At 37.8% G+C, this 24,794-nt stretch overlaps 1 protein-coding gene across 1 annotated transcript; it reads right to left on the bottom strand.

Annotated features, from left to right (window-relative positions):
- Positions 1–23,235: 23,235 nt before the first annotated feature.
- On the bottom strand, positions 23,236–24,319 carry LOC127085908 (protein MHF1 homolog). Its single transcript, XM_051026458.1, has 4 exons — positions 24,132–24,319; positions 23,962–24,033; positions 23,672–23,752; positions 23,236–23,550 (listed from the first exon to the last, which is right to left on the bottom strand). The coding sequence occupies exons 1-4, from the start codon at positions 24,250–24,252 to the stop codon at positions 23,438–23,440; spliced, it is 387 nt and encodes a 128-aa protein (XP_050882415.1). The 5' UTR covers positions 24,253–24,319; the 3' UTR covers positions 23,236–23,437.
- Between the last annotated feature and the right edge of the window lie 475 nt (positions 24,320–24,794).

Below are 24,794 nucleotides of genomic sequence, written 5' to 3'. Positions count from 1 at the left end.
CAACATGGGATAAACGTTTGGCTAATAAGTATGGTTCGACACTTCGACAAAATGGAGGTTTCGACATTTCGACAAGATATCTGCAACTGGGAAGACACCTTTGACAGACATAGAGAACATTGTAGTATATCGACAATTCGACAAAAGGGCTGAAGGAAGACGTCATTTCGACTTAAAGTACAAATTCAAATTCAAAAGAGTCGTGACGTTTGGCAGAAGACGCGTGGAAGCATCTGGCGAAAGGAAGAAAGCCATGTGTCACAGTTTTAAGATTTAGTCGTTAGTAACAGTTATGTTATTTGTATATAAATAGGGTAGTTGTTATCAGAAAAAGGTGTGAAAAATTACTTGTACAGAATTCCTGAAAATACTCAAAGTACCCGTGTGAGAGAAAAGAGTCATATTTGGAAAATGTATGTGTAAACAAACACCAATTCCTTCAAAGTTTATTTTATAAAGTCTAAAGTTCTTTGCAAATTCCTGTTACGTTTTCCAGTCAATTATCTTTCTGCACTTTCTTTTCGACACTTTATGTTTTCGTCAGTTACTTTCTGTCATTTATCTTATCTTGTCAAATTTACATCTCTTTAAACGCTTTAATCAACCTTTCTTCGACGTAAAACACTTAGAGAACAAAAATGAAATATATGAAAGTGGTTCTAGACATCTTCAAGACCATCTAGATCTGCACATGTCCTAGGATTTGTGTGGTTGATCCTGCAAGTAACCCAATTCTACAAGTTTTGGTAAACCAGAGGTTGTTCGCCAAAATTCACAGCGAACAAATTGGCACGCCCAGTGGGACAGTGCAGAAATCTAGAAATTTAGATAATCACTAATCAAAGTTTGTTCTTCGTTGTATGAGACTGAGAAGCGGTAAATTAGCCGTATCCGAAGTAGAAATACCTAAAAGAACAAGAGTAAGGAAAATGGCGAACCAGCCAAATAATCCAAACGAATCCATCCCAGTATCCAACCCTATTCCTTCGACAGAAGGCAATATAGGATCAATCCCTGTATCAGAGGTTGTACCTTCGTCAACAGGGTCAATGCCAGCGGTTTCAATATCGCAAAACGCACCTAGTTCGTCCTTCAGGGCACAACAAATGCCCGTTGGGACACCCCCTCCTGTGGGGAACACTTCTAGGCCCTTTTTAACAAATTTCACCTTGCCTCCACCTGGTAGGGAACAACCCTTTGGAATGCCACCTTCGGTGATGGCAAATTTACACAATTCCCCGTTAATATATTCGGATTCAATGGCCAACGTGTCTTCACCCTTACAAGGGTCAGGATATGGTGGGAACATGAATAGATTGAATCAACAACCACTTTACGTGCCGCCGATAACAAATAATTCGGCGCAAGTAATTAGACAACAGATGGACGAGAGTAATCATGATATGGTCCAAATGTTGATGCAACAAATGGGAGCGGTGTTTAACCCGCTAATACAAAACACCACCCAAACAAACCAAGTGTTGGCAGCGCAGATGACGCGCATTGCTGATTTCTTTGGAGTCCCTCAAACTCGACACAGAGAACAAGTGATTCATAACCCAGTGGTAACGATCCAGGAAGAGCCTACGATAAACCAGATACCGTTGGATAATCCTCAAACAAACGTCAGAAACCAAGAGGATGTAGTCGAACAGCCTCGTGTCGAAATCCCTATTCCACAAGAGCCTAGAAGGATAGTAATCCAGAGAGGCCAGGACGCGGATGCTGTATTGCAACAACGGATACGATGTAATAATCCGCCTGTCGAAAACAATTTGGCAGCCATGGTCGAAACGATAATGGCACAAAATGGGATGAATATGGGTTTACAAAGGCCTAGTTACGCATCCCCACTATCGGAATATATTCTGCAAGAAGAACTGCCACCAAGGTGGAAAGTCCCTAAGTTCACAAAGTTCTCAGAGGATACTAGCGAATCCACTATAGAGCATGTGGCACGTTATCTGATCGAGGCAGGGGAAATAGCCCGTAATGAAAATTTGAAAATGAAATACTTCCCTAGTTCCCTAACAAAAAACGTGTTTACTTGGTTTACATCTTTGCCTGCAAACTCAGTATACACGTGGACCCAGTTAGAAAGGCTGTTCCATGAACAATTCTACATGGGACAAACAAAAATAAGTCTGAAAGAACTAGCCAGTGTTAAGAGAAAACACTCCGAACCAATAGATGATTATTTAAATAGGTTCAGATTGCTAAAGGCTAGATGTTTCACCCCAGTGCCAGAACATGAGTTGGTCGAAATGGCCGCAGGGGGACTAGATTATTCTATAAGGAAGAAACTAGATACCCAGTATTTGAGGGATATGGCACAATTAGCAGATAGGGTGAGACAGGTCGAAAGGTTAAGGGACGAAAAATTCAGGGCAAATAAGAATAAAAAAGAGAGGGTAGCCTACGTAGGGGTTCGCCAAGATGATGAGTACGACGAAAACGAACCAAGTAACTTCGACGAACAAGAGATTGACCTAGCAGAACTAAAGCAAGGTCCACCTTATTCGTGCAAAGTACTAACTCCGTCGAACGGAAACCCAGTCGAAACCAACGACAAGTTCCCCAAAAGGACTTATACGTTCGACATCACCAAATGTGACGAAATCTTCGATCTGTTGGTTAAAGATGGTCAATTAATAAAACCGCCAGGCGCTAAAGAACCGCCTATGGAACAACAGAAAAAGAGAGGTTTTTGTAAATACCATAATTTTCTGGGCCATAAGACGTCTCGTTGTTTCCTTTTCAGGGATCTCGTTCAAAACGCTATCCGTGACGGAAGGCTGAAGTTTGGTGACAAACCAAATCAACAGATGAAGATCGATTCGAATCCTATGCAGGCAGTCGAAGCCCACTACGCTGAACCATCCGTCGTGAACATGGTAGAGGCCGAAGTTGCTCCTGATGGCAATTTGGAAATGGTGGAAGCCCCTGGAAGTTTCGACGCAAACGTCAACATGGTCGAGATTGCTGATGATCTCGCGAGCCAGAAAAGAACAGAAACTACTGAAGGTTTCGACAAGAAAGACGGTGACAATGCTGTCGAGAATGTGGAGTTTCGACAAGAAGAGAATTGGGACCGCTTGGGACAGCCAAGTGGGAAATATGATTATCTTGTGAAGTACAATGCGCCGGCAAGCTCTCAGATCAACATCAACACAATCCGACCAAGCGGTTGGGGAGATGCTTCTTCAGACAACGATGAAGAAACAGTCGACGAAATTGAGCATTCCCCTAATACGAAAGAGAGGGTTACTGAAGACCTCGTGATTGAAAACAAGGCTGCTGAAGGCCTTGATTCTAACAAAACGAAGAAAGGTGATATCGCCAACTGCGTCAACACTATGGGGCCTTTCAGTAAAGAAGTCACAAAAATCAAAGCGGAAGCCGCTAACGGTCCTTCGAAGCCCGTGATCAGTGGGATTCTGCGTAGGACAGTGGAAGACCCCAGAAGAAATTGGAACAAATGCTGTTGCAAACATGGTCCCAGGACCATATCTTGGTGCTGCTGCCCAGAGAAAGAGTTCGACCAAACACCAAAAGACGTCGAAGGCGAAGAAGAGAGACTCATTAGAAAGATGAACGAATTAAGCATCGCCGACGAACGAAATGTTGGGGTAAATATGGTGGAAATATCTCAGAAGGACCAGGCCGAAGAGGACGAAGATCGTCGTCGGAAAGAGTACCAAAGGCTGGCGTATCCTAGAGAGGAGGAAAACTTAATGGAATTCATCAAGAGGTGCCAAAGGATGAAAACCGAAGTGATGTTGTGCCCACGCTGCAGTGCAGTCTTCGACAGGAAGGCAGCAACCAACCTGGAAGCGGTGGATAAGACCAAGAGGAAAGAGAATTGGGGAACAGTGAGATATGACCCAAGGGGAAGTGGTCACCACCAGTGGAGGCACAGAGAGAGACGCCAAAACACCTATAAACCATCTGACAAAGCAACGGACGACAAATGGGTTCAACCCATTAGAGACGCCCAAGGGCAGAAGAAATGGGGAAAGTTTGAGGTTCAGAGAGGCGCGTCGATGGAGGGCAAGAAGGAAATGGAAAAACACAAGCCAAGACCATACCCTTCAGAGAATTACAAAGGCAAAAACCCCATGTCCAGATCCCAATGGAGGAGGTTCCAGAGGCAGAAGTGGGCAGAAATAGAGATGGCGAAAAAGAACATGAATGGACCAGACGAAGCAGAATCTAGCAACAATCGTCAGACAAGGAGCAGAAAAGAGACTCCCCTCCAGATCAATCCTAGTAGAGTTGTCGAATCAGTGGCGTCGAAGGCGAAGATGCAGGAAGATGACGAAGTGACTGACAGTTTCAACTCTGACTCAGAATCATCCTTCAACGTGATCTGCAACGTGGTCTCCGTTCTCCCTAGAGACTATGATAGAGTCATGGAGGTCGAAGATGAAGAAGACGAGATGGAAGAGGAAACGATGGCACACAAGCCCGTCTGTTACTACGTGATGAATAACGGATGCGTCGAAGAGCAGAACGCTTTCTTCGAAAGACCAGACGACTCCATGAAAGCGCATTTGAAACCTTTGTTTATAAAAGGGAGGGTGGAAAATGTCGGTGTGAATAAGATACTGGTGGATGGGGGAGTGGTAGTGAATTTGATGCCCCACTACATGCTGAAGAAGATTGGAAAAGACGATTCGGACGCGAAACCCCACAACATGGTGCTGTCGAATTACGAAGGGAAAGTAGGAACAACTATGGGCGTCATCCAAGTAAACTTAACTGTTGGAACTATAACAAGGCCAACCATGTTCATAGTCATCGCCTCAAAGGCCAACTACAACCTACTGCTTGGAAGGGAGTGGATTCATGGTGTAGGAGCCGTACCCTCTTCGATGCATCAGCGAATAGCCATATGGAGGCCAGACGGGATCGTAGAAAACATTGAGGCGGATCAAAGCTACTTCATGACAGAAATAAACAATATCAACAGCCAAAGCTTTGACAAAAACCTGGCTCACATACCTCCATGCAGTCCAGCCGAATTCGATTTAAAGGCGACAGACAATGCCTACTGCTCCATGTACCTTCATCCTACGCATGGTTTCCAGTGGGATAAAGAAGTGATTGGCGAAACCTATATGTGGGGAACTACTCACATAGCGCCAACAGGATGGGGAAGCGAATTTGACGATGACGAGTGAACAGTCAGCGCTCGAGAAGATTACGGCTTACATAGCCGAAAACAAACTCAAAGAGGCCCTCGAGGCTGAAGTGAAATATATGGCTGTCGAAGCCAACCAAGAAAACTCCAACAAACAATGTCCCCAAGAAGACGTGGCGGAAGATCACGATAACAACCAAATGGGCGGATGGCAAAACCAAAAGCTTGACGCCATTTATGACGACGAACCTCTAGGATTCGAAAAAGACCCGGTGTCAACTAACGAGAAGATGGTGGAACAGGATCCATTAGAAGAAATAAACTTAGGAGTAGGGGCAGAACATAGACCAACATACATAAGCGCAAAAATGGACCCCCAGTTCAAGGTCGAAATAGTCCAGTTGCTGAAAGAGTTCAAAGACTGCTTCGCATGGGATTATGACGAAATGCCTGATCTTGACAGAAGTCTGGTCGAAATGCAGTTGCCAATAATGGAAGGAAAGAAGCCAGTAAAGCAGACTCCGAGACGCTTCGCACCAGAAATCCTGTCGAAAATAAAAGAAGAGGTCGAAAGACTTCTAAGATGCAAGTTCATCCGCACAACCAGGTATGTCGAATGGATTGCAAATATTGTTCCAGTAATTAAGAAAAATGGCAAACTTAGGGTATGTATTGATTTTCGAGACTTAAACTCGGCTACCCCCAAAGGATGAATATCCTATGCCAGTGGCAGAAATGCTCATAGATTCTGCAGTCGGCCATGAGTACTTAAGTATGTTAGACGGATACTCTGGCTATAACCAAATTTTTATCGCTGAAGAGGATGTTCCTAAAACGGCTTTCCATTGTCCTGGAGCCATAGGAACGTACGAATGGGTAGTAATGCCTTTTGGTTTAAAGAACGCTGGAGCGACTTACCAACGTGCCATGAATTCCATCTTTCATGACTTTATCGAAACTTTCATGCAAGTGTATATTGACGACATTGTAATTAAGTCTGTTTCAGGAAAAAATCATATAGATCATCTTCGACAATCCTTTGAAAGGATGAGGAAGTTTGGTTTGAAAATGAACCCACTTAAATGTGCTTTTGGTGTGCAGGCGGGTGATTTCTTAGGCTTTGTGGTCCATAAGAAGGGGATCGAAATAAATGAAAATAAAGTCAAGGCCATAATGGAAGCGAAAGCGCCATCAACCAAAAAGGGGTTGCAGTCTCTGCTAGGGAAAATCAACTTTCTCAGAAGATTCATCTCCAACCTCAGTGGGAAGACACAAGCTTTCTCTCCTCTACTTCGACTAAAGAAGGAAGACTTCGCATGGGGGCAAGAACAGCAAGCGGCTTTCGACAAAATCAAGGAGTACCTGGCTAGTCCCCCAATCCTGATGTCTTCTTGCAGAAAAAGAAATATGAGATTGTATATTTCGGCGTCAGACAAAACATTAGGAAGTATGTTGTGTCAAGAAGACGAGAATGGCGTCGAAAGAGCCATCTATTATCTCAGTAGAGTCCTAAATGATGCCGAAACTAGATATAGCATTATAGAAAAGCTATGCCTATGTGTATATTTCTCTTGTATGAAATTGAAGCATTATATAAAACCTGTCGATGTATATATTTCTTCCCATTTCGACGTAATAAAGTATATGTTATCTAAATCTATTTTACATAGTCGAATTGGAAAGTGGGCTTTAGCTTTAACAAAATACTCCTTGAAATATCTGCCTTTAAAAGCGGTGAAAGGACAAGTGGTCGCTGATTTCATAGCCGACCATTCTATAAACGAAGATGTGGAGTACGTCGAATTAGAACCTTGGAAACTGTACTTCGACGGTTCCAGTCATAAAAATGGAACTGGCGTTGGGATGTTGATTATTTCTCCCAACAGAATTCCAACAAAATTCAAGTACAAAGTTGAAAGTCTGTGTTCAAACAATGAAGCAGAATATGAAGCTTTGATCGCTGGACTTGAAATCTTGTTGAAATTGGGGGCAACGAGAGTCGAAATAATGGGTGATTCCGAACTGGTGATAAAGCAGTTGACGAAAGAGTATAAGTGCGTGAAAGAAAATTTAATCATGTACTTTGTAATAGCCAATAGACTTCTCAAGGAGTTCGACAATGTCGTCTTCAGGCACATTCCCAGGTTGGAGAATCAAGAAGCGAACGATCTTGCTCAACTAGCATCCGAATACAAAGTGTCGAAGGAAAAGTTAGAAGAAGCCATTGAAGTCAGAGGAAGAGTCGTATCCACCAAGTTGTCCCCATCAGATCTAGAGTCAATAAGATTAGGATACGGTGACGAAGAAAACTTTGAGATATTCAACATAGATGATTCAGGAATAACAGACTGGAGAAAGCCTGTCAAGGATTATCTACAAGACCCAAATCAGAAAGCAGAAAGAAGGATAAAATACAGAGCTTTGAGTTAAGTACTTTTGGGAAATGAATTGTTCAAAAAGACTGCAGAAGGAGTTTTGTTAAAATGCCTGAGTGAAGACGAAGCCTACATAGCCTTGTCGAATGTACACAGTGGAGCGTGTGGCGCACACCAAGTAGGTCACAAAATAAAATGGCTATTATTTCGACAAGGAATGTATTGGCCAACAATGCTGAAAGACTGTGTCGAATTCGCAAAAGGTTGTCAGGAATGTCAAGTACATGCAGGCATACCCCACGTCCCTGCAAGTGAGTTGCACTCAATTATAAAACCTTGGCCATTCAGAGGATGGGCGTTGGACTTAATCGGGGAGATTCGACCAGCTTCCTCAAAAGGACAAAGGTACATTTTGGTTGGGATAGACTATTTCACAAAATGGACTGAAGCTATACCATTGGCGAATGTGGATCAAGAAGCAGTCATAGACTTTATCCAAAAATACATAATTTACAGATTTGGGATACCGGAGACAATAACAACAGATCAAGGATCTGTGTTCACCGGTAAAAACATGCAGAAATTTGCACAAGAAACAGGTTTTAAGCTCCTTACTTCGACACCTTACTACGCTCAAGCCAATGGGCAAGTTGAAGCAGCCAACAAGGTAGTGATAAACTTGATTAAGAAGCATGTGGGGAAAAAACCTAGAAATTGGCATAAGACTTTGGATCAAGCCTTGTGGGCTTGTCGAACGTCCCCCAAAGAGGCAACGAATTCGACTCCATTCAAGTTGACTTACGGACATGATGCAGTTTTGCCAGTCGAAATATATCTGCAGTCGGTTAGAGTGCAAAGGCATCATGAAATCCCATCAGATACATATTGGAGTATGATGATGGACGAGTTAGTTGATTTAGACGAGGAAAGGCTGCGCGCGCTAGACCTAATAAGAAGACAAAAGGAGAGAGTCGAAAGGTTTTACAACAAGAAAGTAAGATTCAAGACCTTCTTAATAGGTGACCTTGTGTGGAAAGTAATCCTTCCTATGGATCGAAAGGATAAATTAATGGGAAAGTGGTCTCCTAAATGGTAGGGACCTTTCCAAGTTCTGAAAACATTTTCAAACGGCGCGTACGAAATAGAAGAAATAGAGAAGGATAAGAGAATCCTAAGAATAAATGGCAAGTATTTGAAAAAGTATAAGCCTATATTGCAGGAAGTAAAAGTAGTAACAGAATAAGGGCAAACATAATTATGATAAGATGGGCCAAATAAAAATGGCATTCAAAAGTTATTACAAAGAAAGCCTCAAAGGGGCTGAGAGTTGCTAAATAAATTCGACTACAAATTGAGATTAGCGAAAGTATCCTTCAAAGTGGCGAATTTCTGCCTCTGAAACTGGAGTCGATGATCACAAAGACTCTTGTGAGTAGAAAGAGTCTCAATCTCCTGACTAAGTTGCTGGGCTTTTTCTGCATGTCGAATACCCACCCTCAATTCTTCGTCAATCTCGCTCTGTTTAGGTTGTTGAATGGATGCCTTACGTTTTTTCTCTTGGGAGATCTTTTCTTGAAGTGCTGCTATCTGTTTCTCCCATTTTTGGATGTTGTCATCACAAGCAGCAACTTCATTGACGTAAGTTTCAGAAAGCTTTTGCAACTTTGAGACTTTGTCAGTCGAAGTCGAAACAGCATTCCATTCAGCGGTTTGTGTTTCAAACTTTGAGGAGATTTGATTGGTAAGGTCTGTCTGACGAAGAAGATCTGCAGTGGCCAGGTCAATGAGAGTCATTAGCTCCATCACAAAACTTCCAATCTCAGCAGAAGCTTCCAGGACATTCACTTGCTTCAAAATTTTCTTAAGATCAATATGAGCAAGGGAATTCTCTTCCAAGACTTTAAACAAATCGACATCAAGGATTTTCGTTTTAATTTTGGTCAAGATGTTGCCAAGTGATGGTGCTTCAAAAGTGGCCCCAGAAGTGGTCGAACTACTCTGCGAAGAATCCTGGAAATTAAAACGGGTGCTAAGCATGGCTTTCAGATACTCCAAAGGTCTTTGCACCTTGAGATTTTCAAGCTCCTCGCGAGAGAAACTGGTCGAACCAGTTGATTTGCCACTCCCTTGGGTCCGGTCAGGAGCAGGTGGAGTGTTTCGCGTCGAAGTATGCTCAGCCTCTGTTTGTTTCAACTGGTTGTCCTCATCTCTGGCAGCTCCATCTTCAGGATCATCTTCGACCACAACCTCCATGTCAATGTCATCACCCTGAGGTGCAACATTTAATCCCGGATGAGGAGGAGATTCATCGTCAGAAGCTTCACCCACTGTAGTGTCGAATTCTGCTACAGTTTGCATGTCATGATCACTTGCGGGGATATCTTCTTCCGGGGCCGTTTCCTCCAGAATTTTCTCGGGCGTTCTTTCGACAGCCACTTGTTCCTGAAAATAATTCTAAGATTTAGAAGGAAAAGATGCAGGAAAGGTGGATGTATGTTGTCGAAATAAAAATTACCTCAGGAATCTCAGTATTAAAGCTGGATTTCCCACTCCCCGTGTCTTTCGACTGAGGCTTAGCAGGAGGAGTACTGACAGAATCCTTCCTAATTGGTTTAACGATAGATCTTTGGGAAGAGACCTTCGTAAGTTTCTTCTTCTTCTGAGGGGGAGGGATTAACTCTGGAGATTTGTCACCAGACTCTTCATTAGGGACTTTATCCTCTTCTTTCTCCTCTTCACTCTTTCTCTTTTGGATTGTTGGGGGTTTTCGACTTACCTAGTCATGCAGACCAAAGCCAGTTAGCTGTTGAAAAAGGGAATAGAATAAATAAGAAGAGAAAAAGTTTTGTACCTTTGTCGAAGGCTTCTTAGCAGTACTGGGCGACGCTTCGACAACAGCTTTCTTAGCAGGGATCTTCACGGCTAAGGAAAGAAAGGAGAGCAAAAAATAAGTGTAAAGAGATACATGATAATATAGTTAGAATAACAAAAGAAAAAATCGTGTTTTTCTGTGAACACCTTCAAGAATGGGATCCTCCACGCGAACGTGTTCTATTCCAATATGAAGGTGTCCTGGGTATTCGCCTAGATGATACTTAGTCGGAACTACACGCTCAGCAGGTTTTTTGTACTGTTGACGGAGAATTTTCATAAAATCCCCACAAACAAACCAATCTGGAAATGGAGGGCTAAATGCCACCCCAAATTCAGCGGTTGGCAAAGGAGGGAATTTTGGTGGATGACAACTGAAAGCCAGGTCATAACGCGCCTCTGGTCGAAGGTTTGAAGGCAATGACAGTTTTTCAAACTTCTCCGTCAGTTTGCGTTTCAATTCTGCTGCTGCTTCGTGTATGGTTCGACTAAGATCATCAGGTCTATACGCAGTTTCGAAATACTTTTGAAATTTCTGTATTTCCCTAATGTGTCTTTGAATACCTTTTTTGGTCCGATCCTGCACAAAAGCGAAAGCATTTGTCAAATGTGTAGTAAAGGCAGTTACGTCGAAAAATCTGTTGGAGTAGTAATCTTTCCACCATTCGTCAAACTCAGGAGTGCATAGGAATGATGGTCGAAATATAACTGGTCGAATGTCGAGAGAATCGTCAGTCAATTTCTTCGACAGTTCTCTGCCCTCGTCTTCAGTATGGATGGAGTTATAAAAGATGATGGATCCTTTCTTGGGGAATATAGGTCGAGGTTTTATCTGAATTAGGCCAAACTGTCTAGAAACAAGGTTGGGTTGATAAACTATCAAAGCAATTTGGTTTTTAGTGGTGTTACGGTAGGAAAAAAGGAGCCTAGGGGTTAAGAATGATTCCCAAACATTCAGAAATGTATTTTCATCCTTTTGCATCTCCAAAGGCAGTTGTTGGGTAAACCACTTAGGTCCAATCTTTCTATCAGCAAAAGGGGCCATGGTCGAAGCGAATTGATAACTTTTAGCAAACATCATGACATAGCTTTTGAAAGCTTGTCGAAGGCTGATTCCTTCGTCAGTTGGTGTTATTCGCACCAACCTTGGCCATTCGACAGTCCTATTTTTCACCTCTTCTTCATCTATTTCTGGTGCTACAGGAAGATTGGCTTCAAATGTGGCATTGAGCCATAATTGCAAGAGCCAGAAAGGTCCTGATAAGTTGATTTTACCTTGGGTTTTGGTGTTTTTTAAAAGATGAACGCTCTCACTCAGAGATTCATAAAGGTTCGCCAGAATCATTTCGCTCAAGCATAGTTTTGTGCCTGCATGAAGCTGATTGGCTATGGTAATGAATCTCTTAGCAACCTGGAGAGAGCGAGAACAAAACACATATTTGGATAGCCATAGTGTTAGAAAAGCTATATGTTCGACATCTAAAACTTCAGTAGTACTCTTATCGTGGTAATAGGACATGAATAAGGAGTAAGGTGCAAGGCTAGTCTCGAAAGCAATGGTATCTTCATTTAAGACAGTAGGGTCGAAATCTATACCATTGGGATGAAGACCAACAATGGCTGCTGCGTCGAAAAGGGTAGGCGTAACCATCCCACAAGGGAGGTGAAAGGTGTTGTAAGTATTATCCCAGAAGTAGAGAGAAGATAAAAGCATATTTGGACAGATATTGGGTCCTACTCTCGACAACTGGATAAGGTCGAAAATGCCTACCTCTTTCCAAAAAGCCCCTTTAACTTTTTCGATTTTATCTAACCAAGATACGTAGTCGGAAGGGTCTTTCGACCATGGGCAAGTTCTAAATATCCTGGGATAGTTCAAATAGGCTAAGTCCAACTCTCCAATATCCGTTGAACTCGATGCGTCTTTTTGTTCTACAACTTTCTCTTTAGGCTGAGGTTTTCTTCCAGCGCCTATGGGTTTTGTGTGAAAGTAAGATGGGAAAAATTCTTTTAAGCGATCTGGTTTAATCTCTAAGTTTGGAAGGGGACCTAACATAGCATGACAGTTTCCAGAAATAAGAACAGGGATGAATACCTGGGATTTATAGATGCATTCTTTCTCTTTCTCATTTGGAGGTTCTGGAACATACTGTTGGTTTCCAATCGTCATTGGTCCTTTTAAATCATGCACAGGAGAGAAGGCTGAGTCTTGTGTCTTCTTGGAATGTTTGCTGCTTGAAGGTTTTTTAGGCGCCATTGCTAGGAAGAACTTAGGAAGATTTCTCAGAAAATTGTGAAAAGCTTGAGAAATGGGTATGAAGAGAGGAAATCTGAAGCGGAAAAGAGTTTAAAGAAAAGGTTTATGGGTATTTATAGGAAGAAGATGTTGAAACGTTTTAGGATGGTAATGATGTTAGTGGGACACGTGGCCATTTCTGATGGGAATGATAAAGAGGTGGAAGTTGAAAAGAGACCATGATGTGAGGAAATGATGGTAGTAGGCTGTGAACGTGGGCTAGACGTGACATTGTGAAGAAAGTGTAATGATGGATCTGCATTGGAAATTGAGATTGTCAGACTTGGATTTAATAAAAATTAAATGACATGGCATCAAAACATTGGTTGACAACAAATGAATGTTTCTCCAGAAAACACAGTCGAAACGTCTTTGCTGGGGGGAAATTTGTATACATGCGTTTTCGACGCCATGGGATTTGGTGTACAAAATGTTTCTTCCGACAAATAACAACATGGGATAAACGTTTGGCTAATAAGTATGGTTCGACACTTCGACAAAATGGAGGTTTCGACATTTCGACAAGATATCTGCAACTGGGAAGACACCTTTGACAGACATAGAGAACATTGTAGTATATCGACAATTCGACAAAAGGGCTGAAGGAAGACGTCATTTCGACTTAAAGTACAAATTCAAATTCAAAAGAGTCGTGACGTTTGGCAGAAGACGCGTGGAAGCATCTGGCGAAAGGAAGAAAGCCATGTGTCACAGTTTTAAGATTTAGTCGTTAGTAACAGTTATGTTATTTGTATATAAATAGGGTAGTTGTTATCAGAAAAAGGTGTGAAAAATTACTTGTACAGAATTCCTGAAAATACTCAAAGTACCCGTGTGAGAGAAAAGAGTCATATTTGGAAAATGTATGTGTAAACAAACACCAATTCCTTCAAAGTTTATTTTATAAAGTCTAAAGTTCTTTGCAAATTCCTGTTATGTTTTCCAGTCAATTATCTTTCTGCACTTTCTTTTCGACACTTTATGTTTTCGTCAGTTACTTTCTGCCATTTATCTTATCTTGTCAAATTTACATCTCTTTAAACGCTTTAATCAACCTTTCTTCGACGTAAAACACTTAGAGAACAAAAATGAAATATATGAAAGTGGTTCTAGACATCTTCAAGACCATCTAGATCTGCACATGTCCTAGGATTTGTGTGGTTGATCCTGCAAGTAACCCAATTCTACAAGTTTTGGTAAACCAGAGGTTGTTCGCCAAAATTCACAGCGAACAGGTACAGAATCAGAAGGCTCGTCTACATATTATATGCAGTTCTTCACCACTGTCGTTGTATGTTTTCATTTTAACTTGTTCAAAATTTAAAGATTTTTACTTCTCTATGATAATGGTAGTTTACTCTTTATATGTTGTAAATGATAGATATTTTCGTCCCAATCTAGAGTATTAACATGTGCACGATCCATTGGTAAATAACATGGTATTATTGTTGTCATAGTTCATTCTGATACCGCAAATGGGATACGAGGAAGGAGAGATAAATTGATTATGGATTGTGAGAGAGGAGGAAACTATAAAGGAAGAATACATCTGAAAGCAATAATTCTTTAGAAGGCATTTATAGTATGAAAGCTAAATGTTTTTTTAGGCTCAGATATGTGCTAAGTAGTAGCGATTGGAAGGTGATGGTTAGGTGCGGGTTGCACAATCATCAACTATCTAAGGATTTAAATGACCATGACATACTGGGTCGTCTAAAAGATCATGAAAGACAGTTGGTTTGTGAATGACATGATGAAGTATAATATGGCTCAAAGGCACACAGTTTCTATTTTGAAAGACAAAGATCCAGAAAACCTCACAAGCGTTGCCCAAGTTTATAAGGCTAGAGCTACATACAATACGAGGAAGAGAGGTCCCTTGACGAAAACACAAATGTTGTTGAGTCTTATTCATGGAGAGAAATACATGTGTTAGAGTAGAAATAGGGACGACTCAAATGTTGTTATTGATATCTTTTGGACACATCCTAATTCAGTGAACTTGTTGAATATGTTTCATTTGGTGTTGATTTTTTGTTGCACATACAAAACAAACAGGTAATGGCTACCACTGATTTAAAAATGCAGATTTTGATTTATTTGATTGTTGGTCAGTTGTTAATTAGTGTATGTGCATCGTGATCCTACATGTACCGGCTACCACTACTTGAGATTGTTGGTGTTAGGTCAACGAAGTTGACGTTTTCGATTGGTTTTGCCTATTTAGAAAATGAAAGGGAGAACTTCACATGGGCATTGGAGAAGCTCAAAGAGTTGTTCTCTTCCGAGAATTTCCTGTCAAAGGTAAGGTGACGGATCGGGAATTTACGCTGATGAATGTCATGGAAGTTGTGTTTCCAAATTCAACTCATATGTTGTGTTTGTTCTAGATTTTGAAAAATGTTAGTATGAAGTGTAAGGAGAATTTTAAATCAGAAAGACAAGAACATGTCATGGATATATGGAACAACATCATGTACTAGGTTTCTGAAACACTTTAAGCACTTTGAGGTTGTTTGTGTCGATATTTCTTTATTTGTTAAGTATGTTAGTGAAACATGGTTGACACCTTATAAAGAAATATTTGTTGCTGCTTAGACTAATATAGTCACTCATTTATGGAACACAACAACGATCAGGTACATGAATGTGAGTTTGATGTTATTACATTACTAAACATGATTTAACATATATTTTTATTTATGATTTATAGGATGGAGTATGCTCATTGGAGATTAAAAAACTTGTTGACTACGAGCCGAGGAGATTAATGTCGAAGTTGGGATGTTGTGAACACCATGTTGAAGTTGCAGCTAAGATCAATTAGAGTGTCGTTTCAAAAAAGTATTGTCAACATTTATCTTCGGTATAACACTTCATTATATGCTAGATTACACGATTTTGTTTCAATAAAGTGTATACAACACATTGAAAAGGAGGTGGAAATGGTAAAATTTGTTCGTGCCAACCAAGATGCATGTGGTTGCTTCATTAGAACAACACATGGGTTACCTTGTGCATGTTAACTTGTTGATTTCCAAATACAATATGATCATCTTCCTTTAGAATCAATTCATGTATTTCAAAAGAAATTACATATCGAAGACCATGAGGTCACTCATGAAGATAGTGGTACACAGTTGGATTTAGAAGCAAGGTGTGAAGAGTAGAAGATATATTTCATTACTTTGGATATTGTAAGCCAGAGGGCGTTGAAGAAAAAGGTTTGGGAACTAACACATCCATCCACAACTTCTATGTGTCTTCCACCAGTGAAGTACAAGCCATATATGGGAGTTAAGAAGAGCAGAAAGGATCAAGAGAGTGATGTGCATCGTGATCCTTCACAGTGGGAGTATGTTGAGGGCTCGCATGGGAGTCAAACTACGAAGAGATCATGCACAAAACCAACAGGAAGTCAACCGTCAAGTATGTCAACTGGAAGTCAACCGTCCATCGAATCTTCGAGACATGTTTACTTGTCTCAATTTCCTTATTTCTTACATGCATACATTAATGACATTTTTGATGGGGCGAAGAGTCATGGTATTTGGTTTGTACGCAATTAGATACTCAATTTCATTAACACCCTCAATTGTATTTCAAATTGTTCTATGACACAATCTCTACAGTTATGAGTGTCTTGCAAGTATCTACCTTGGGTCTGCGGGGTGTGGATAAATGGATGGTGATTCTTGATATGGGCTACCATATTGCTTGTATACAATGTCATACATTGTCTCCATGTCCAAGAAACTTATCATCTCATTTTCCCCCTTGTCATAGCCCCGCTTATGTATACTAGTAGGCATAAAACCATTGTTGTTGGTTTTTTCAACAATAATCATTGAGTTCAAATAAAGTTGAAACCTGATGTCCATTGCCCCATGTCACTGGCTGTTGGTGATAGAATTGTACTGAAGATGCAAAAGTATAGAAAGCAGCATATGCGGGACGCATTAGACACTAGAAAGACGAAGTTAGGAAGTCATTCTAATTTGTTTTGTATTCCTATATGTAGCATATTTTCCATTTTATGTATATATTTTATTGGGTAGTTATTTTATCGGGTTATTAATGAAAAAAAAATCATTACCTCAATTTCTACCGGATTTTTCAAAAAATTTAGATATTTTAGGTCTATACGGGAAATTTTAAAATTTCAAGTATGACAATTCTAGTTTATACTAGAAATTTTAAGAAGTCATTATTTCTTCGTAGAAAATAAAAATTGTCGGTATTCTTTGTGAAGTTACCGGTATTTTTTAACATTTTCACAAAATTTTCGATATAGATTATAAATTCCGTCCGTACTCATATATGAAATGTTAATAACTAAAAAAAGGATATAATGGTAAAAACACGTATATTGTAGATGTCATATATAACAAGGGGTGGCAGGTTAAATTCTTCTATTGTTGCGTTGCTTGCATACTCACAATCCTATGCTAGTCTATTGGATTTGGTTGTACATTGATCCCATTGGGCTTGGGCATGTATTGAAAATCATGTATGTAAGGTTCATCTTGAGTCCCTTAATTACAATTGTTTAAAAAAAAAAAACTATTTTCTATTCACCTCATATTTTTCATGTATCATAAAAACTAAATGTTGTCCGTTTTTAAAAGGATTCTTTTAGATGTACTTTGTCTAAAAGTTTTCTTTCAAAATAAATAAAAAAATCAGTTTACTTCCTAAATAAAATATATCACATAAAAATGCATAGATAAAAACGTAATAAATAAATTAAATCAAAAATAATAGATATGTTTAGATTTTAAATACTAAAAGAAATTATTTATTTATTTATTAAATTGATTAAAAAATATTATGTTAAAAATATATTCAGATATTTATAAATAATAATTTATACTTTGTTAGGTTTTTTATATGAATAATTACTTTAATGTTTAATGCATGTTATAATTTATCAATATTATAATACATTTTAAAAATCTTTTTTTATTAATTTCATGAATTAGTTAAGTAATTTAATGATTTTTCTAATATTTCAAAGTTATTAATTATAGATTTAATTGTAAATTTAACTGAGATTTTTGTTATAGTATATTTTTATGTGGTTTTACTTATAAATTTACGTGCAAGTTTTTTTTAATGAAATTACGCTTTTAAACTTTAAACATGTATTTGAAAAGGAAATTCTGTGATGCGTTCATATTATTCTTTTAAAATGGACAAATTTAAGGTGTGTATTAGGGAAGAGAGGGTCAGCTCACGTGAGGTAAGTGTCTCTGTATTAACGCGTTATGTTAGGGGTATCATGATTTGTCTTTTCTCCTGTTAGGGAAGAGATGTTTATAGAGACCTCTTGGACCTAGGGTTCAGGAAACCCTAAGAGATGGTAATCGCCCCCCTTGATTGGGGGCGAATTTTAATTATCTTATTTCTAGGGAGTCATGGTATGACTTTGTCTATGTGGTCAGTTCCTGAGCAATGATATTGTAGACATCTTTCTTATGGATGAATCCCTCATAGCACGCAAAGGTCCTTCCCGAGCAATGCTTTATGGGGCGGGGACCCGCCGATCGCCCTTATTTGGGGCTTTCACAAATTTATCACCACACAATCCCTTAAGCATGAGGACTTGTAAAAGGAGAAGTTTTTTCAGACTTCCCTCAGGTTGATCTTTGTGGTCATGGGTGAGTCTCACACTTGGAGATGAATCTCTCAACTAAATGTGGCACTTTTAATGGGAGACGAGTCCTTCAACTTGGGAGTGAGTCCCTCAGCCAAGGGGTGAGGCCCTTAATTGAGGGTGTCATCTTTAATGGGATGTGAGTCCCTCGGCCAAGGGGTGAGTCCCTTGGATGAAGGTGCCACTTTAATGGAAGGCGAACCCCTTGGGGGTGAGGCATCGCCTTTTTGCCAGATGTTTCCTAGATAGCCAAAGCATTAGTAAGAGACGTCAAATTTCACTTTATTGACCTTTGAGACGTTAAAATATCATTCAATTATGAAAGCTTGAGTGCTTAGTGAAAAGATGGTGTGGGTAGCATTTAATGCAACCGACGATGGTTTCCTGGGGAAAATCAATTTAACCCTTTTTCTTACACGCGTCCTTTATGTCTGGGAACTTTTCCACTCATTGTGGCAGTTACTCAATTATGCGGATACATTACTTGTGACATTAGACTTATATAAATGAAATTGATATATTTCCTAGGGAAAAAAACTTCTCTTTCTTTTCCTTCTGACTTTCCTTCGGACTCTTCATTACTTGTGCCATTGGACTTCTATAAGAGAAATTTATCCTTTTTACTTCCTACGAGGCATACTTTTTGACCGCTACTAATGTTTCCCCTTTCGGGATCACTCCAAACATATGAAGCATCCTTAGGGATTTTTAGATAATATGCTATAACCTAAGTGCCCACCGCCCACACATTGTTTGGGTGTTCGTCTCTTTCTTTATCACATAGCTTCTCCCCAACAATAGCCGAAGAATGTTGTGTGTTATGTCAGGTTGATATTTTTTAGAACTATATGTGGACCTTTGTGAGGATTGGAAAGATACGTTCGTGAAGGTGAGAGGGTGAGACGATGCATTTATGGTAACTATATGGGCGACAAAGAGGGATCACTACGCATATCAAACTTCGCTAGAGAGGGAGGCTTGAATCCTTCAGGGAAAGGCATTTCCCATATTTCGTCTGAAAGTGGTTAAGGGTACAACACCTTCATCTCCTATAGGGGATTGGTCTCTTGTTGGCACTATCGAATGTTGAGGACGTTGTCCTCCAAACTCTGATTTTGACGACAAAGTTCATACATGGCGGCACGTATCTCCTCTAGGGCATTGGCATAAACATCCTCTAGGTTAGTTCTATCGAAGCCCCACAATAATTGTCTTTGTACTTATCAAAAAGTATGGGAGTGTGTGGTATCCCTACGCGAGTAAGGGATACTTAGAGGCCTTTCTAGTTAAAGGTGGTTAGGACTTGCTCACGGTGGTGAGAGACCATGTTCGGTGATGTTTACAGTGGTAAAAAAGGGTCAGCTCACATGAGGTGAGAGACTCTTTATTTATGCGTTATGCTGAGGGTATCATGATTTGTCGTTTTTCTCGTTAGGGAAGAGGTATTTATTTAGGCCCTTTGGACCTATAGTTTAGGAAACCCTAAGAGATGGTAACTGTTCCCCTTTGACTAGGGGAAAATGTTAAATTTCTTAGGAGTCACGGTATAACTTCGTCAATGTGATTAGTGCCTAGACAACGGTATTGTACACGTCTTTCTTGAGGAAAAATCCCTCATACCACGTAGAGGTCCCTCCAAGATAATGCTTTGTGGGGCAGAAACTCGCAGATCACCGTTATTTGGGACTCTCACAAATATATCACCACATAATATTTTAAAAATATTTTTTTATATTAATTTAATAAATTAGTTAAGTTAATAATTTTTTTTATATTTCAAAGTTATTAGCTTAGTTTTTTTAATGTATTTTTATATGTGGTTTTACCTGAAAATTTGCTTGCAATTTATTTTGTTATATAATTACGCTTTTAGACTTGAAACATACATTTGGAACGAAAGCTTCCAAACGTGTTCTGACTAATGTTTTAAAAATCGAACTGAGTCGGTCGATTTAATCGGAAACCGGAGATGAATCTGGTTGGGTCAACCTTTCAAAATTGTTAGTGGGTCAAAATCAGAGTAAAACCGGATTGAACCGTCTAAAATCATTCGAACCAAAGAATCGGAGTCGGTTTTGTAAAACCGTCCGATTTAAAAAAATGCATCAAATTAACCATTTCTTTAATTTATTTTTTAAAATTTTAATATGTCAATATCAAAATTTAACATACATATATTCCCCAATTACAAAAAAGAATTCCATATTTTTTTACAATCATACATATTTTTAAATTGTCACTCCATTATAGTTTTTTTTCACACTCCATCATCATCACACCATCTCTTTTAGACATAATGATATCCAACATAATATTGATTGTCGTTCAAGTCAATATCATTTGTTGTTGTCAATTAAGACTTGTTTGTCGTAGTTCAACTCAAATTCGTTTTTTTAATGAATTATAGTATAATATATTATTTATTTTTAGTATTCTATCTTATTTATTTAGATATTTTTAATTATTTAAATTTTATTTTAGTTATTATATTCTATTATTTTAATATTGGTCTGAATTAGTTTAACTTATTTCATTGTAATTCTTTAATTTGGTCAAATTATTCTTAAATAAATATTGAAATTAAGTGTAGAACTATGTTATGTTATTATATGTATTATCGATATTGTTGTATTAACTTTGTAATAGATTTTTGAAATATTTATTTTATTAAGTTGTGAACGTATGATTATGTGTGAAATATCTATGAAATTTAGTTTTATATTATTAATTTATTTAATAAACGATTCGACCGTAGGTTTAACCGGTTGAATCAATTAAACCTTAAATCACAAGTTTCATCGATTCGATTTAATTTGATTTTTAAAATATTCAGACTATTCTTTTAAAAATGGACAAATTTAAAGTGCATATTAGACTTAGATAATATTTATGTAATTTGGAAGAAAATTTACCCGACACCCCCAAAATTGATCTAACACTTCCCTAAATAGAGTAATATGATCAAAATGTCGTTCTATATTAAAAAAATTGTTGTAGTTTTTAAAATTTAATCATTTTTTAATTTTTATTACCAATGGAATTTGCAGCATTACCTACAAATTTTTTGTGAGTTTTGGAATACGTGCATTTTATTCATTTTTACCATATTTTAAATGAGATTAATTATTATACACTGTCAGTGTAAAATGTTTTACACCGTCGGATCATCACCATCATCCGTTTGTATTACTTTATAGATTTTTAAAATAAAAGTCAAACTTCTTTTAATATCCAACGTCTATAATTAAGCAATGGTGTAAAACTCTTTTACACTGACAGTGTATTTCAATTAATCTCATTTTAAATAGAACGAGATCAACTTTTATATATTTGTATCATTTTTTTAAAATATTTGGTAATATATTCACTGATTTTTTTTAAATAATTCAATATTAAGCTCTTTTTATAATTTTTTAATTGTTTGAATTCTTACCTACAGAATTTGTCCGGATTGTACAAAAAAAATTCGTATAAAATATGTTACATGTCAAAAAAAAAATAGATTTCAAAATATATGCATTTTGTGCATCTTTATCGGATTTTTGAAAGACTAATATCCAATTTCATGCAATTTTTAAAAACACATAAAATAATCTAATGGTATTAAGTATTTTATTTATATTATTTTAATTGTTTGTATTTTTTCTCCCAAATTTGCTGTCGATTATAGAAACATTTATATAGCAAATACGTTACTCTGAATTTTTTTTATGATTTCTTAATAGATGCATTTTAAGTATTTTTATTGAATCTTTAAAAGATTAATAGCTATTTTTATATATTTTTATTTTTATTTTAAATTCGATAAAACACAACAAATATTTAATATCCCTACCGTTTAAATTTTATAAGAATTTGAAAAAAAAGTTTAAAAAATGAGAGAGGTAATTTTAACATTATTAGAATATATGGGGGTGACACATAGAACTTTTGGGGTGCCAGGTAGGTTCTGAATACTTCATATCTTTCAGACTGATTTTAGTCAAACATGAGTGATATTGGGCCTAGCAGTACTTCATATCTTACAATCTTACAATCAGATTTTATAAAATTGAATTTATATTCAATTCAGATTCTAAGAGCTAATTAATCCCCTAGAGATGATAATCTTTTATATTACTTTGTAAAAATCGTACACTTCCAAATTTTATACATCATCCCATCTAAGTCACCAGTTTTTTACTCATTATCACTTAGTCTAATCCGTCTCTCTTCATGAAAGACAAATCAATTGCATATTAGAATATACTAGTAAGTTGCTAGCTTTGTGAAACAACTTATCTAGCACCTCTAAAAAAAAGGAGTAGTGTCGGTATTCGTCTATGTCGGATATTTGCACTGATATTTATGATTATGTTATTTATTTTAATTATTATCGATGTCGTCGTGTCAGTGTCGGGATTGTGTTTGGGGTGTCGTAGACAACAACCCTGGTTTAGTCGAGGTTCTTTCCACTGCCAACCTTCATACCACATTTTCAAAGGTAGATAGTAAGGCATTGTGTAGCGGATCAAAGAATTTACCAAGCAGGCCTGGTGGAGAAGATGAGCAATTTAATCAAGCTGTTCTTTTAGGCATTATAAAAAACCTTAATATACTAGTCTATTAGACCCAATGTGTAGACTAAGTATATTCTAATAACCAGTTTTCTATGCTCTCTAAAAGATCTCCAAGATTTCGAACTCCTTCTAATTTTGGGTGATTTGTTTAGTATTCGACATAGATTATTCAACATAATGTCCTGATCTAATTTCAGGATTTGCTAGGAGACATAATGTACACCTGTTAATATGGCCAGTCCACACTCCCATTTAGACCTGAGTCAAGGGATTCTCATTTTTCCAACAGATTCAACTAGCTAGATTTATACTTACAAGCACCAAAAAAATAAGCATTGCAAAGTAAAAAATGGTTTGAACTAGAATAATTATACAAGTATGTTGCCTTACATATAGACTACACCCTATAGTATTTGCTGATATTAACTATTAAACTCCAAAGGACGCAAAAGACAATAAAGATGGAGTATTAGATATACCAAAACAGCTATTAAGTCCAAGAAAAGTGGCCAATTAAAAATCATAGCAATATATGCACTAAACCGTTGTTTTGTCACTCTTCTTTCGCTTCCTCTCAAATTGACGATCTTTGGCTTTTAAATCATTGGAGAAAGTCCTCAACAAGCCAGATAGATGTTCATTTCGATGCGCTGAACCAAAGCACACACAACAATTACTTTTTCGATAATTCGATTAGATTCTTAAAAAAAAAATATACATATAAACGATATAATCCACAAAAAGCCATTGCGGAAACATTTCGAAACTAACCGGAGAGTATGACGTCTTCTATATTTACAGATTTACGATTTGCATGTTGTGAGAATAGTTGAAGATCCTTAGCTAACCGTTCTGCTCAAATAACAGTTACTTTAATCTCAATATTGAATTCAACCGTTTATGAACTCAATTACTCAATAATCAACATATAAACAGAAACTATACCTAATTAATCCATCAACATGTAAAATTAGCATTGTAAGAGAAATTATTTCATAAACGTTGCAATCATAGGGATTTTAATTCGAAGAACATGAAGAAAAACAATAACGGTATATTACCGGTGTATTTGAAGGCCAAATCGGCAACGCAAGCGACTACGACATTCGAAACTTCCATGCCGCTTTTATTTGCTGCGAATCGTAAACGAGAATTAGGAACTTGAATCTTCCACATTTTTTCTTTGTAAAAAATAGTTAACTATAAAAAGTGAGTATGAGAAGAATTGAACCTTGAGATTCGGCGATGGAGATTGCGGAGAGTCTGAATCTGTCTCGTAAAAGCTTCATTTCCAAGTCGTTTTCCACATCGCTGCTACCACCACCGCTTCCACCTACTCCCTCCATTGCCATTTCTCTGTTTTCAGATTCAATTCTTAGGAGGGAAAATCAAATCTCGCTAGAAAAGTGTTACCGCCATGGGCACAATTGGTTATGTGACCGGTCCAGTCAATATATGGGCTTTTCTGTTATACATTGGCGCTACTATTAGCACATCCATATTTGTCAACTAATTGAAATTAATTTACTTTGAAAAATAAATTATAACATTATTATTATTATTATTGTTATTATTTAAATGTTTTTTATTTGTGATTCAAATCGTGATTCAATATATGGGTATTTCTCTTATAATATTATAATAATGAAATTATAGGTAATCAGTTGATTCAATTTGTGTAGTCACAAGAAGTGTACACAATAATTCAATTCGTGGAATTTTAAATTTAGTTTGTTTTTTAGATTTATCAATCACCATATTAGTTTGACTAGTTGTCAAATTACAACAAAATTTAAAGTTTTACGTAATTAATCGCTATCAAGAACAAAATGATATAATACGAAGGAATTGAAAAATCTGAGAGATGACACCGAGATTTATAGTGTTTCGGCGT

This window comes from Lathyrus oleraceus, chromosome 5, assembly GCF_024323335.1.
Source record: "Lathyrus oleraceus cultivar Zhongwan6 chromosome 5, CAAS_Psat_ZW6_1.0, whole genome shotgun sequence".
Taxonomy (NCBI): Eukaryota; Viridiplantae; Streptophyta; class Magnoliopsida; order Fabales; family Fabaceae; genus Lathyrus; species Lathyrus oleraceus.
Note: the sequence above shows the minus strand (reverse complement) of the source record. Positions and strands in the feature narration are given on the sequence as shown.

Coding starts and splice junctions, on each gene's coding strand:
- LOC127085908 (XM_051026458.1), bottom strand. CDS start 24,252: ATGGCAATGGAGGGAGTAGGTGGAAGCGGTGGTGGTAGCAGCGATGTG. Junction 24,034..24,131: donor CTCCATCGCCGAATCTCAAG/GTTCAATTCTTC, acceptor TACGATTCGCAG/CAAATAAAAGCGGCATGGAA. Junction 23,551..23,671: donor AGAAGACGTCATACTCTCCG/GTTAGTTTCGAA, acceptor GCTTTGGTTCAG/CGCATCGAAATGAACATCTA.